Raw genomic sequence first — 13,969 nt, forward strand, 5'->3', positions numbered from 1 at the left:
GAAGAACGGGGTACCAACCACACATCTTGCTGAGGCCGGAAAGTGCTCAGTGAATCGTCTGGAAGCTGAAACCGTACATGCTGTGGGTGGGAACAGGGCTGCTGGTGAGTTTTCCACCAACCAGAAGTAGGGTCTTTTTTTTTTTTTTTTTTTAAGACACTGGCTCTGACAGTCAAGGAGAGGGGTGCCATTGTAGCCTCAGTGGCTTCCAAAGGAAAAAACGCCAAAACTGGAAAGTGACCATGTCCTACAAGGGCAGACAGATATAAACGGGCTTAGCTTTACGCTATGGTAACCGTGGTTTAGGATGGATAATCCATTGGGTTGGTTTTCTGTACAAAATCATCCCTTCCTAGGAATTAGCATTCAGACTGCAGACTGGGCTTGACTAGCCTTCCTGCTTATCTCCACCTTCCCAATTTGCAATGGAAGAGCTTTGCTGGTCAGTGCAGAGGACTTTTGTCTTGACCGGCCAGTCTGTGCCATGTGAAGTGTGGGCTTGAGTTAGTGGGCCTAGGCTCTAGCTTTGGCTCTGCTGCTAAACCTGGTCACTGGCAAATTAGATTCCTTGTTTGCAAAGTTAAGGACACCTACTTTTTTAAGGTGGTTAAGAAGTGTGTATAGAAGTGGTCACAGAGCAAGTGTTCTGGGAGTTCCCTTCCCACCGCTAAGGCTAGTAAGGACCTAGTGATCAGTACGGGAGAGCTGGTTGGGAATTTGAAAATACCACATTCACTATCGGTTGGTTTCCCTAAAATTTCATTGTTTTCTTCCCTCTAACCACCATTTAACATTAACTTCTATTTCCTTCATACTGTTATAACCTGGAACCTCTTCAAGAGGAAGCGGAAAGAGCAAATACAATCTACTGGCCTTTTAGGATCTGCTTATTTGAGATGAACATTTTTATAAGGAAGAGGTTTGGATTACCAGGCTGTAATTTGTCTCAGGGCTACAAAGGGACGGAACTGTCTAGCCAGGAGACAGATTGCCTTCCACCGTGGACTTGTAGGTGACCTGTGCAAGTCACCTGACGTGCTCACTGTTACCTGTGTTACTCAGGTTGCCCCTACTGGATAAATGAGGTCTCCTCCAATAAAGATGCAATGTGAAGGCACTTTAAAAAGAAATAAAGTAATAAGTGAAAAATATTGGGGGAAGGAAAAAATTTGGAACATCTTTTCTGTGGGTTTGGTTTTTTTTTAAACAAAGTTGTCCAGTTTTTATTCACCATCAGGTCCTCCCTCTTCTTGCCTGCTGCCACCCCCACTTCCACACTCCAGGGTCAGGGGAGGGCTTCTCTGGCCTCCTCGGCTGTAATCTCCTGGGAGTAGAGGTCAGTGAAGAGAGCAGGCAGCCAGTAGTGGGCCTCCCCTGGGGCCTGCAGGTCCAGCCAGGCCAGCCCTTCCTTCAGCAGGTGTTCCTAGAGGGAAAGGAAGTCATGTGAGAGAGGGGAGCTCCCACCCCACTCTGGTTTCAGTGGGGTTTTCACTTTAAATCTACATGAGTGCCTTCATACACTGACACAGACTGGAACGATCTGTTTGGCCTTGACCTGTGCTGCTGGAAGAGGGTGAAGACGGAGTATGTTGTGGAGGGGACAGAGTGGCAGAAATACCTGGTGTACGTACGGCCTGGAGCTGATCTCGGACTCCATGCAGCGAAATGGAGATCGCTACCTTTCAGTTAACTTACTGGGCAACACGTGTGGGTAAAACTTGCTGGAGAAGTTAATGGAAGGACACTGTTGCTATGAGAATGGACTCTGTTCCTATAGCTGGAAACAGGCTCAAGATGGGCTGGTTCTGCCCAATATTAAACAGTGTGTGTGCTAACATTACAGATGATGTGTCCACAGGTTCGCTGGATAAGGAAGAAGGTACTAAAAACCTACATTTCCATGCTACTTACTCAAGCTCAGTAATATGTCTTTCATTAGTACCATGAAATTTGTATACATAAAACTATACACGCAATAGTATATAATTATACAGATGCAATACCATGTAATTTAGATGTGATTGTAAGTTGTTAGTACTTTCCCTCATCATGAACTGTTAACTGCCAGTGTAAACTATGTTGACCATCTGACCAAGTTCTACAGTTCAGGAGACAGCAGGTGTTGGTAACCGCCCAGAAGTGGCTGCCTGACTCTGCCCACGTGTCAAGTTTAGAAGCCTGCTTTCGAGTTCTGCCTCTCAGAGCCACCTTCAAAGAAATGCTGGGGTTACTTCCAGTGCGACAGCAGTGGCCTTCGGGGCAAGGGGCCAGCAGGACAAGGCTGAGTTCGTCTGTGTGGTTCCTGACCACCCGACTCCTCCCATCTGGGACCCATCTTTTCTGGGCCCTTCTAAAAGTCACATACCAGCACTTGCCGCGCTCTTTCTGTCTCCCATTTAAGACTGGCTTTGATGTCGCTGACAGTCACGTAGCCACTTTTCTGAAGGAAGAATAGGGACCGAGTCAGTTGCATGTGCTTTCCCTGAGAACCCAGCATCTGCCCCTGGATGACCGACTTAACCAGACAGCAGGAGGAATGGCCTGTGGGCAGAGGAAGCCCCTGAGCACAGAAAAAGAATGTTCAGAGGTCCCAGCAGTGAGGGGGAGAGGAGAGGAGGGGTAACTTTCAGCTAACAGGTTGAGTGGTTTGGTCTTAAAAAGCAGAGTCCCTGATACTAAAATAATTTTTACTTTCTCAGAGAACACTAGAGTGTGACAAGGGAAGGTTTGGAATGATTAATTGATAGGAAAAAATGATTAATGGTGATGATCATTAACTGTTCATAATCTAAAATATTTAAATATTCAGCCCATTTGGCCCTTGCCGTCTCACCGTACCTAATCCCCAATCCAGAAAAGCCCCTCCCTCATTTAGTTTTGCTCTACGTTACAGAATTAAGAAGAGTGAACCTGTCTTCCCTAAACACATGGTAAGGATTCGGGGAAGAACAGCATATGCTTAAGGCATGCTGAAGAAGGGAGGGTGGCGAACGAGATTAAACATTTGTTTTAAAGACTCCATAAGGTAGTGTTAAGAAGACATCCAAGTCTGTCTACCCAAGGAAATACAACTAGTCGTCTGCATGTGTCTGCTCTGCTAGGAGCCCCTTGAGAACAGGAACTATGTGGTTCCCATCTTTACTCAGCCTACGGCCCAGCCCAGTGCTGTGCACTGCAGCTGCTCAATAAACATCTGCTAAATAAGCACAGGTCTGCGTAGTGCAACCCTCAGACGGCTTCAGCAAAAAGACTGCAGTGACAGATCGAAGGCATTCCGGAACCCCCTCCCAGACGGCCCCTGCCACGCGTGTGCACACACACTCTCAGAAGGCACAGCAGTACCTCGGCCAGCTGCAGCACCACGGTGTGATCCATATTGAGTTCGGCTGGAACAGACTGAATGAGGTAAGTGCCGCCCACGGGGATGATGCCGAAGCCAGTGCCAAGTGCCTTTAGTTTCTTGATGGCCCTGATCAGGTCGTCTCTAAGGTGAGGAAGAGCTGCTTAAAGACCCTTGGCAGAGCAGACCTAGCAACAACACAGTCCCAGCTCTGCCCTGGGCAGAGAACGCAGACAGAAGACCCCAGAGGCTGCACAACATTTAAACAGGTGGGTCAAGAGAAGGTTAAAGGGCACCAAATGGTGCTTGGACATGCAAGAGCATGGTCAGTCTCTCCACGCAGCAAACCAAACCATTTCAACAGTGGACAGAGGTAAAACTCAGGCCTGAGGGAGGCCATCAGGAAGTGTGAATGAATGCACTGGACGTGGGGCACAACAGAGTAATGTGAACTAGGGCAAAATCGGACACCCTGTCCGTTTTAATAGGCACAATCCAAAGCTGTTTACTGCTAGACTTGCTAATTTCTTAGTTAACGACTCAAATTAGGGTAAAAGAAAACCTACAAAACGTGCAGACATAGCCAGCCCACAGACTAACGGCCTTTTTTACCTTTTCTCAAATTGGAGTCAATTTATACCCATCTTCCGACCCCAACTCCATTCCCTAGCCTTTCTCAGTGCCTGCTCTGTTATCCTCCATCTCAAATAACCTCAGGAGTACATACAGACCCAAGAAGGTTTAACAAAATACACAGGTATGCATGAAAAAAATACTTAGAAACATACCAAAATACTTAACAGTTGTATTCTCTCAGTTGAGAAATAATGGGTGGGTATTTTTTTTTAATCTCTCTCCATATTTTGAGTTTTCCAAAATAAAAACTTCTTTTTCTGATCATAACGAGTAATAAAAACAATCCCTAAACTATCCAAGACATACACGCAGTAAGGAGAAGTAACAGCCACCTGATGTTTAAAGCCCTCTCTATACTCCATGGGGTCGGAAGTTAAGACCTACTGGCTGACATCCTGGGCGAACTTGCCCCTTCCTTTCAACACCTGTTGATGCAGCTCCTCCAGCGTTATCAGACCTGTTGGAGAGGGGACAGAAAGCAGACTGAGGGTTACCTTTATGGCCATAAAATTAAAAAATAAACAAACAACAAAAAAAGGGGCAGCATCACCTTTGGGAAGCTAAGCCCTGGCCCGGTAGCTCAGCTGGTCCGAGTGTCGTCCCCATACACCAAGGCCGTGGGCTTGATCCCCAGTCAGGGCGCACACAAGAAACCACCAGTGAGTGCACAAGTAAGCAGAACAACAAATCGGTGTTTCCCTTCCTCTCTCCCCTCCTCTCTCTCAAAAATCAATAAATAAAAATTTTTTAAAAGAAAAACTATACATTGATGTCTATTGACATCAATGCAGTGTCTTATTTATAACCAATACTTTTAAGATTTCACTGACTTCAGAGAGAGACTGATTGATTGTTTTCACTTACTGACACATTCATTGGTTGATACTTGTATGTGCCCTGATGGAGATCAAACCCACAGTCCCAATGTACCGGGATGACGCTCCAACCAACTGAACTACCTCGCCAGGGTTATAACCAACGATTTATAACTAGTTTTAAGTTTTCTCTTTCTTAACTTCAATAGACCACTTACTGTGCTCATTAAGATGACGCTACCAGCCCTTGCAGGCGTGGCTCAGTGGACTGAGCACTGGCCTACGAAATGAAAGGATGCCGGTTCAATTCCTACTCAGGGCACAAGCCTGGGCTGTGGGCCAGGTCCCCACTCGGGGGCATGTGAGAGGCAACCGATCTATGTTACTCTCACACACCAAAGTTTCTCTCCTCTTTCTCCCTTTCTGTCTAAAAAAATTAAATAAGATGACATTACTGGGTGACCATATTTAAGGTCCCATTTTTTTTTTAAAGATTTTATTTATTTGTCTTTAGAGGGGAAGGTGAGAGGGAGAGAAACATCAATGTACGGTTGCCTCTAGTGCGTCCCCTGCTGGGAACTGGCCTGCAACCCAGGCATGTGCCCTGACTGGGAATCGAACCGCGATCCTCTGGTTCCCAGGCCTGCACTCAATCCACTGAGCTACACCAGCCAGGGCGAAGGTCCCATTTTGGATAGCACAGACACTCGGTTGGCATCACCACACCCTATTTTCCTACCTTGCTACTATTTTCTGCAATGACGAGGGGCTAGACCTTCCTAGCCAAAGATCTGTGGAGAATGGAGACAATCATTCCGGTAATTCCATTCACCCTTGGCCATAGAGACCTACCACGGATACAACTGCATGAAGAAGCTAAGATGTTTCTCAAGACGTTGCAGGTCTGCAGAGTGCAGGGTGTGAAAGGTAACTTTTCAAGGTCTCTCCCTCTCAGAAGTACAAGAACCCAGCCACCCTCACCTCCATTCCGGTGCTTCAGGGCCAGGCACACTTCAATAATCTGGACGCCCAGCTCATAGTAGAAGTCTCCCACGCCTAGCATTTCAGACCAAAAGCCTTTTCCAGCTAAAAGACAAGAAAACAAAAGCTAGGTTATTCATTAATCACACCTCTTCTTTCAAAGCTAGATTAAAACATCTACCTAGGGTAGATGTCCTACCCTAGGATTCCCTAGGGTGAGTCTTCCCTGCCTAGCCTAAGTCCTTCTGTTCCGTTTACTACTTAGGATCCTCAGCGCAATCTGACTCTTGGGAATTCCTGCTAAAGAACAGGCTCAGGCAGTTCTAAAGTGTAGGCAATCTAAAAGGCATTTCTATCTGGCTGCTGATTCTGGCTCAGGATGCTATAAAGATGAGTTTTCCTTTCCCAAAGCCTACAGTGAAACGTAATGAGACATATGGTCCAGACAACGCTGAGAGAAACATGCAGACCGAGCATTCAAAAATCTACTGAAGACAATACTTTACTGAGTGAAAAATGCAGGTTGTAGAGTCATAATTATAGCATTAATCCCTTGTATGTAAAACAAAGTTTATAAACATGACAAAGGTGTCTAGAAAGATATAGCTTAAAACTGTTAGGAGCACTTAATCTCTACAATCAGGGCAAAGTCAGAAGGCTTCTTTCTCCCATTTTTCTGTCATTTGCTGATTGCATGATCACATACTACTTTCATTAAAACTAAGTTATTTTTTTAATAAAGGAGAAAAATAGCCATAAAAAAATTCCACTGTAGATCATTCAAGGGAAAATCGTGTACTCTGGCTTCTCAAACTGCATTCCAGACTCTCCATCTTCCCCATCAAACTGGGCACCCAGTGTCCTGCTAGGCACTCCCTAAAGACAAAACTTTCTGTATCTCCCTGCAGGCCCTTCTAGAAGATGCCCCTGTAACAGCAGAGATGACAACTAGGTAGCTCTGTCCCTTTGGAATCCTAGGAGAACCCTAGACTCCCAAAGACAACCCCTTACAGGCCAGCGGGTCCACCCCAATGGTGGCACACATGTCCTGGAACTGCACTCGGAACTCGGGATTCTTCCGGATCTCTTGTTTGTGCTTGCTGGCAAATTCCTCCAGGTTGGTCTTGAACATGTCCAACTGCTTCGACATCTGTAAGATGAACAAGGGGGAGGTTAGGGGCAGCCCACCTAGGTGATAATCAGATGCCAAAAATAAGTCACTGACCAAGTTGCAGGGCAAAGACTGAAACAGCCTATGTCCCCAGGCCTGCCATTATGCTGGTTTTCTGTCCCCTTTCTTTGGATCCTTGCCTCTCCTTCACAGGTCTGTTGTCAGCAGAAATGCGATGCTGTAATGTTTCCTCAATTCTTAAACACACCTGTTTTTTACTACGTATTCCTGATCTCGAGTCAGGATGCATCATCCTGATGCATGTGCACATCTAATGGGATACTACTTTTTTTTTTCAGAGAAAGGGGAAGGGAGGGAGAAACAGAGAAACATCAATGTGTAGTTACCTCTTGCACACCCCCACTGGGGACCTGGCCTGCAACCCAGGCATGTGCCCTGACTGGGACTCCAACCAGCAACCCTTCGGTTCACAGGCTGCACTCAATCCACTGAGCCACACCAGCCAGGGCTATGGTCCTTCCTTTTCCCAATAAAACTGTTATTAAATTGGAGACAAACCTAATAATCCATTTTATCTTAAAAATGAGGGAATGCAGCATTCACACAATGGGAAATCTTCAACCACTGACAGAAGAGCCGGAGAGGAGAGAAAGCAAGGCTGCCATGCGTTGGTGCGCAGCGCTTGTTCAGTCTGAGTCAGGACCTCCTGGAGGAGGAGCTCCAGACAACGATTCACTGATGGAGAGGCTGTGGATCCACCAGACTCCATTCCAAAGCTAAATACAGATCTTCTGAGGGGCTTTCTGACTTTCTATTTGTATTACTCCTGCTCCCAAAACCTATCTCCTACCCCACCAAGGGTAACCACTTCTGGCCCAGTATCTCCGCATTTGCTACATATTAGAAAGTTACACACTGTTATAGCCATTGTTTCCTGTTGTTGCCTGCATGCCATCTGCCCATGAGTGGGAGCTTCTGAAGAGCATAGAGCCTGTGTTTATCATCTTTCCTCAGCTCAAGGGTCCATTTCCCCGTCCTCTTCTTACCAGTTACAATCACTGAGTAAATTCAGGGCAAGCACTGAGAAGGGAAGTGTTAGAAAAAGAGACTGCACAGGGGTCACACCCCAGCACTTATACACACTTCTGGTGTGCACCTAGCTGTGATGGTGGTGGCGGCGGGTACGCAGGTTAGGTAGTATTTCCACGTTGTTCTTAGACATTTAAAGTAAAAACTCCAAAAGATGCAAATCAAACAGCTTTACCACTTACTGCCCATGTAACCGTGGATAAATGAATTAATACTTCATGTCCTCAATCTTAAACTAGGAAGAAGAGTGCTCCTTCCTTATACCATGAATGAACAAGATGGTCTATGTAAGGAAAATGGGCACATGCCTGGGAGGCTCTGAGCATGTAACTGCTCGAAGACTTTAGTTATTATTATTTTATTATTATTATTATTAGCAAGTCGCCTAGAAGATCTGAGGAGCCCAGAAATCAAGACTTGCCAAGTACCCTATTTTTAGTTCAATCCAAACAGCCCAGTTTATGTCAAAGGTGTCCTGCCTAACTTTGTGGGAGTTTTCCTTTCCTGCCTGCAGCCTTCCAACCGACTCACCTGGGCCAACTGGTCCTCAGCCAAGACAGTCCCCCGCTCCTTATACTTGGCCTGTCAGACAAAGAGACCAGTATGAGTTGAGAATGGACGCTGGGGGCTCCCACTTGTACTGCCTCGACTGAAAAGAGAAGGGTCTCTCTTAAACGATTCTTCTTAGGGAAAGGGACGAGGAAACAGAGCGGACAACTCGTCTGCAGTCGAATTTGGGAACGTGGGGGAAAGGGTTGGTGGATCTGGGGATGCTGACATTCCAATCTACCGGAAGTTGGAGAAACTCCGTTCCCGGGGACCCGAGAAGCCCGTGCCAGACTCTGTCGGGAGGCGATTTGAGCGTACAGTGCTCTCTGCTCCACAGACTTCAATCTCCCGCGGGTCAAGGACGGCTGTGGGTCCACCTTCAGTCCCTCACCTCGGCTAGCTTCTTCTTGGCGATGGCGCCGGCTCCCACCCCGCGGCGGTGCATCCCCGCCGTGGGCCCGCGGGCCGCCCCGCTGCCGGGACCCCCGGTCTCCGCTCCCCGGGATCTGCCGCGGGCTCCCCAATGCGGAAGCGCGGTCCGTGCGTCATCTCCGCGCGCCGGAAGCTACGCGCCGACTTCCTGCCGCGGGGCTCCGGGTCTTCCAGCGCCGCGGGGCTAGGGGCCTTTCGCTAACGGCCGAATGGCCCGGAACGCGCGGTCTCCGGATGCCAGCAAGACCCCAGGCTGTCTTGCTGCGGCCCTGTGTTCCCCGCCCAGTGGACACCTCGGACCCTCTCATCCTCTTGTGACTGCCCCTCCACTACCACCCCAGCACCAATGGTCGTCGGCCGGCCGCTCGGTGGTTGGGCACCGAGGGTTCCGTATAGAACGTAAACCAGAATCCATTCTGCACCAATGGAGCTTACCTGTGAAAGTCACACGCATGGATTCTAACCGGCGAAGGCCTTACGGTTCAGAACCTGGACTCCGGAATTAGAGTGCCTGGCTCCATAACTTACTTCCACTGCATACGGTCCAGTAACTTCAGGCAAATTCCTTAATTTCTTGTATTGCAATTTCCATAGTTGTGAAAACAATTACGAAGTTGTGAGGATTAAGTCAGAAGGTATACAACAAATCATTTAGTACAATGCCTGGCACATCAGTAAATATTAGGTATGATTGTTACGCATCAGGGCTGGAGTGGTATCAGTCACCTGTGTGTTCAGGAAGCTCCAATGGTGATTTTTGCTCCCATTGGTGATTTCAATAGCATTATTGAGTCTCACAAAGATGGAGGATTCTTAAGTCAATAAGTAATAAGATCACATTTTTATTTTAGAAAAAGTAGTGGCAACCTATACTTCATTCAGTTTCTGCAATCTGAACTAAAAATAATGAGGACCAGAACTAAGATAGTGGCAATAAGGATAGAGAGAATGGGACAAAGGAGATATTAAGGAGGTGAAATGACAAACTGATCAGATGGGGGAAGAGTAAGTGTGAAAAGTCAGCAGGACCCTCCATTTTCTGGCTTGGGCATCAAGGGCGGTGCCACTGGGAGACAGGGAGACCACAGCATGAAGTTGGGGAAATAATTAAGAGTAGTTTCAAACTTGCGGAAACGGGGCTGCCGGCCATCACAGGAGAGATGGCCAGTTGTCATTTGGATGTACTGGTATGCTCTACAGAAAGAGCCAAGCTGGGCCCTGGCTAGTGTGGCTCAGTGGATTGAGTACCAGCCTGCAAGCCAAAAAGTTACAGGTTCAATTCCCAGTCAGGGCACATGCCTGGGATGCAGGCCAGATCCCCAGTTGGGGGCATGTGGAATGCAGCAGATTGATGTTTTTCTCCCACTCTTTAAAAAAAAAAAATAGAGATCCACATGGAACCAAGGTGAATAATGTTATCAGAGAGGTTTCCAGTAAAAGGATGAGAGGATGAGTACAGAGACTGGTGGCAGGATATTTAGTTGGGCTGGTGCGTCTCAGTGTTTTGAGTCTGGCATGCAAAACCAAAAGGTGGTTGGTCCAGTTCCCAGTCAGGGCACAGTTTCGGTCCAGGTCCCAATTTGGGGGCATGGGGGGATGTGAGAGACAATTGATCGATGTGTCTCTCCCATATTACATCAATGTTTCTCTCCCTCTTTCTCTATCTCTTCCTCTAAAAATAAAATCTTTTTTTTTTTTTTAAGATTTTATTTATTTATCTTTAGAGGGGAAAGGAAGGAGAGAGAGAGAGAACTGGCCTGCAACCCAGGCATGTGCCCTGACTGGGAATCGAACCGTGGTTGCTTGGTTCCCAGGCCCGCGCTCAATCCACTGAGCTACACCAGCCAGGGCCAATAAAATCTTTTTTAAAAAGAATATTAAAAAGAGAGAGAGAGAGAGCATAGCTGTGAGCTCTATGAGCCTGAGCCCCTGAGGATTTCATGGCGCAAAGGTGTTACACCAGCCCTGGACTGCCTGCCTGCCGCTGGATGTTCACAAGAAAGAGAAATGTTCTTGCTAAAGGCACTGTTACTTTGTGGGGGTTTTTTTGTTGTTGTTATTTGAGGCAGCATATAATGTTAATGGATGCAAGGGCCAAGCCTGAAACAATCATTCAGTGTTTCATAATCATCCTTCAGTTCATTCTCATACACACCCTCAGACGCTATGCTCAGATTGCATAAGCCTCCTTAATACACAAACTTTCTCAGACACAGATTTGTCCCCTTCAGCAGATACTAGCCTTTTCAGACCCCGCCCTCGTACATGCCAATCTCCTCCAATATGCTGACCCACCCCTCTCTGTGAAAAACACTGGTCTCACACTGCTACACTGACCTCACGTCCTCATTTTCCTACTACACCACTCCCTGACACAAAAACTTGGTCCTGTAAGTACACACTGACACCATCTAGACACACCTGCTTCATTTGTCACTTTTTGACTCACACTGTGTGACTCCTTAAGGTGCACACGCTGATCCCTCACTAGCACCCATGACCTCAGATTTCTCTGTTCAAACCCTCAATGCACACACACACCTGCTCCCTTATGTACAGACCTTGGCCCTTGATAAACCTCTCTGCCACCCTCAAGCAGACGTGCTCATTCCTGTATTCAGACACATTTGTTCTCCTTGATAATTTTAGAGAAATTACGCTGCCCAGTAATGTGCTGGTAAATGTTTAACAACCACCTCTCTAGGTGGGAAGGGAGGAGCTCTGATTTATAACATTTGCTGATTTCCTTGGCATAAATACTCCAACCATGGCCGATTTCAAGCTATCAGTGGTTGTACGTGCTCTCAAAATTCCTGGCAGTTTAACAATGGCTCTCAGAAGCACTCTGCCACAGCACACCGTGAATGCTGGTTATCACCGATGCCTTCCCTGCTTTAAGTGACTTACTGGCCTTCTGGCAAAGTGGCTAAGAGCACAGGTTTTTATTGTCTGCTTCAAGGAGGCAGCCAAGTGCCTGGTTAACAGCTATTAAGGTTTCATTGTCCTAGAGGGTTGTGATGAAGCTTTAAATGAGATCACTGTGACTTTTTCAAGTGATGTTTATACATTTGAACAGCAAAAAACAAACAAACAAAAATAAAAAAACTTCAAAAGCTGCAAACATGTTTAGGAGAGACTGAGCACAGCCCTGGGCACGAGTGTCCAACCCACAGCCCGTGGGGCTGCATGCGGCCCAACAAAATCGTAAATTTGCTTAAAACTTCTGTTGTTTTGCTCATTAGTTTTCGTTTGTGTATTTAATGTGTAGCCCAAGACAACTCTTCTTCCAGTGTGGCCCAGAGATGCCCAAGGGTGGGGCACTTCTGGAGCATCATCCAGACAGGCCAAGGCTACGGGTTTGATCCCTGTCTGGGCACATACGGGAAGCAACCAATGCCTGCATGAATGAGCGGGAAAACAAATCGATGTTTCTCTCTCTGTCTCAAAAATTCAATAATTTTTTTAAATTTTAAGAAAGCACAATGCCTGCCCCATCACAAGAACATTATACAAAATATATTTTAAATAACCCTTTCTGATTTACTGACTCCAGAGACACCCCAAGACTCCAGAAATATAGATCCCAACTTCTCTCCAAGACCATCAGCTCTATCGTGAAGACTCCCACCCTTGGGACAAAGGTGTGCTCTAAGTTGTGTGGTACACACTCTTAGGACTCCAAGAGTTTAGAGGAGAGAAAACCAAATATGTCAGAGCTGGAAGGGATGGCAAACTGGCAGCCCTCGGGGAAATTCAGCTCTCCAAAGGGTTTCGTTTGGCGCAAGAGTGCTTTTAGGCAAGCGTGACTCTTCCAGGTTCGCAGTCCCCATTTCTCCCATTGTCTTACACCCTCCCCATGTTGCTCATTTACATTACTGGCGCAGACCTTCAGCCACCCAGCTTGCCACTTTCTGATTTTAAAATAATACCCCTGTGTTTTTAAACTGAAGTTTAGGTGCATGAGAATAATGACAAAAGTTAGCCCTGGCCAATATGGCTCAGTTGATTGCACTGTCGTCCCATAAACCAAAAAAAAAGCTGTGGGGTCCATCCCGGGTTGGGGCACATGCCTGGGATGCAGGTTCAGTCCGTGGTTGGGGCATGTACAAGAGGCAACCAATCAATGTTTCTCTCCACCTCTCCCCCTCCCTTCCCTTCTCTCTAGCATCAGTAAGCGTGTCCTCAGCTGAGGACTAAGAAAATAAATAAAGCCCTGACAGGTGTGGCTCAGTTTGTTGAGCACTGTCCCACAAAGTGAAATGTTGCCAGTTCAGTTCCTGGGCAGGGCACATGCCTGGGTAGCAGGCCGGTCCCCAGCTGGGGTGCACACAGAGGCAATTGATCAATGTCTCTCTCACACACACATATTTCTCTCCCTTTCCCTCTTTTTTTTTTTTTAAGATTTTATTTATTTATTTTTAGAGAGAGGGGAAGGGAAGGAGAAAGAGAGGGAGAGAAACATCAATGTGTGGCTGCCTCTCTCACGCTCCCCTCTACTGGGAACCTGGCCTGCAACCCAGGCCTGTGCCCTGACTGGGAACTGAACCAGTGATACTTTGTTGCACAGGCCCGCGCTCAGTCCACGGAGCTACACCAGCCAGGGCCCCTCCTTCTAAAAATAAGTAAATAAATGAAATTTAGAAAATAACAATAATAATAACAACAACAACAATAAAAGTTAACATGTATTGACCATTTTGTGCCATACATTATCTTAAGATTTACTTTAATCCTATGAGGTGGATACTTTTTAAAGACAGAAAATTGAGCGTAAAAGAGAGAAACTAACTTTCTAAGTCAGAGAGCTAGTAGGTGATTGGAATCTAGGTGTATCTGAATCCAGTCTCCCCTAGATGACTAGAGCAAGGGGAGAGGCGGAGACATTCCAGGAGAAGACCCAAGCAAGGGGCAGAAGGCACTTTTGTGGACACGGGGCTTGGGGAGGATGCAGCCGGCTGGGGCAGGAAGGCTCTGAACACGGGGAGGTAAAGGCAT

At 46.9% G+C, this 13,969-nt stretch overlaps 1 protein-coding gene across 2 annotated transcripts; it reads right to left on the bottom strand.

The window, feature by feature from the left end:
- Positions 1-44: 44 nt before the first annotated feature.
- Positions 45-9,081, bottom strand: SNF8 (SNF8 subunit of ESCRT-II). 2 transcript variants are annotated; one of them, XM_037149976.2, is made up of 8 exons: positions 8,934-9,081; positions 8,525-8,575; positions 6,784-6,922; positions 5,773-5,877; positions 4,361-4,433; positions 3,343-3,484; positions 2,366-2,440; positions 45-1,423 (listed from the first exon to the last, which is right to left on the bottom strand). In XM_037149976.2, the coding sequence occupies exons 1-8, from the start codon at positions 8,985-8,987 to the stop codon at positions 1,286-1,288; spliced, it is 777 nt and encodes a 258-aa protein (XP_037005871.1). In that variant the 5' UTR covers positions 8,988-9,081; the 3' UTR covers positions 45-1,285. The 2 variants fall into 2 exon arrangements, with proteins under 2 accessions (XP_037005871.1, XP_037005872.1); XM_037149977.2 differs by having other exon boundaries at positions 8,861-8,949.
- Positions 9,082-13,969: the final 4,888 nt, after the last annotated feature.

The sequence above is a fragment of the Artibeus jamaicensis genome, unplaced genomic scaffold (assembly GCF_021234435.1).
Source record: "Artibeus jamaicensis isolate MK-2021 breed Jamaican fruit bat unplaced genomic scaffold, CSHL_Jam_final contig_1998, whole genome shotgun sequence".
Classification (NCBI taxonomy): Eukaryota; Metazoa; Chordata; class Mammalia; order Chiroptera; family Phyllostomidae; genus Artibeus; species Artibeus jamaicensis.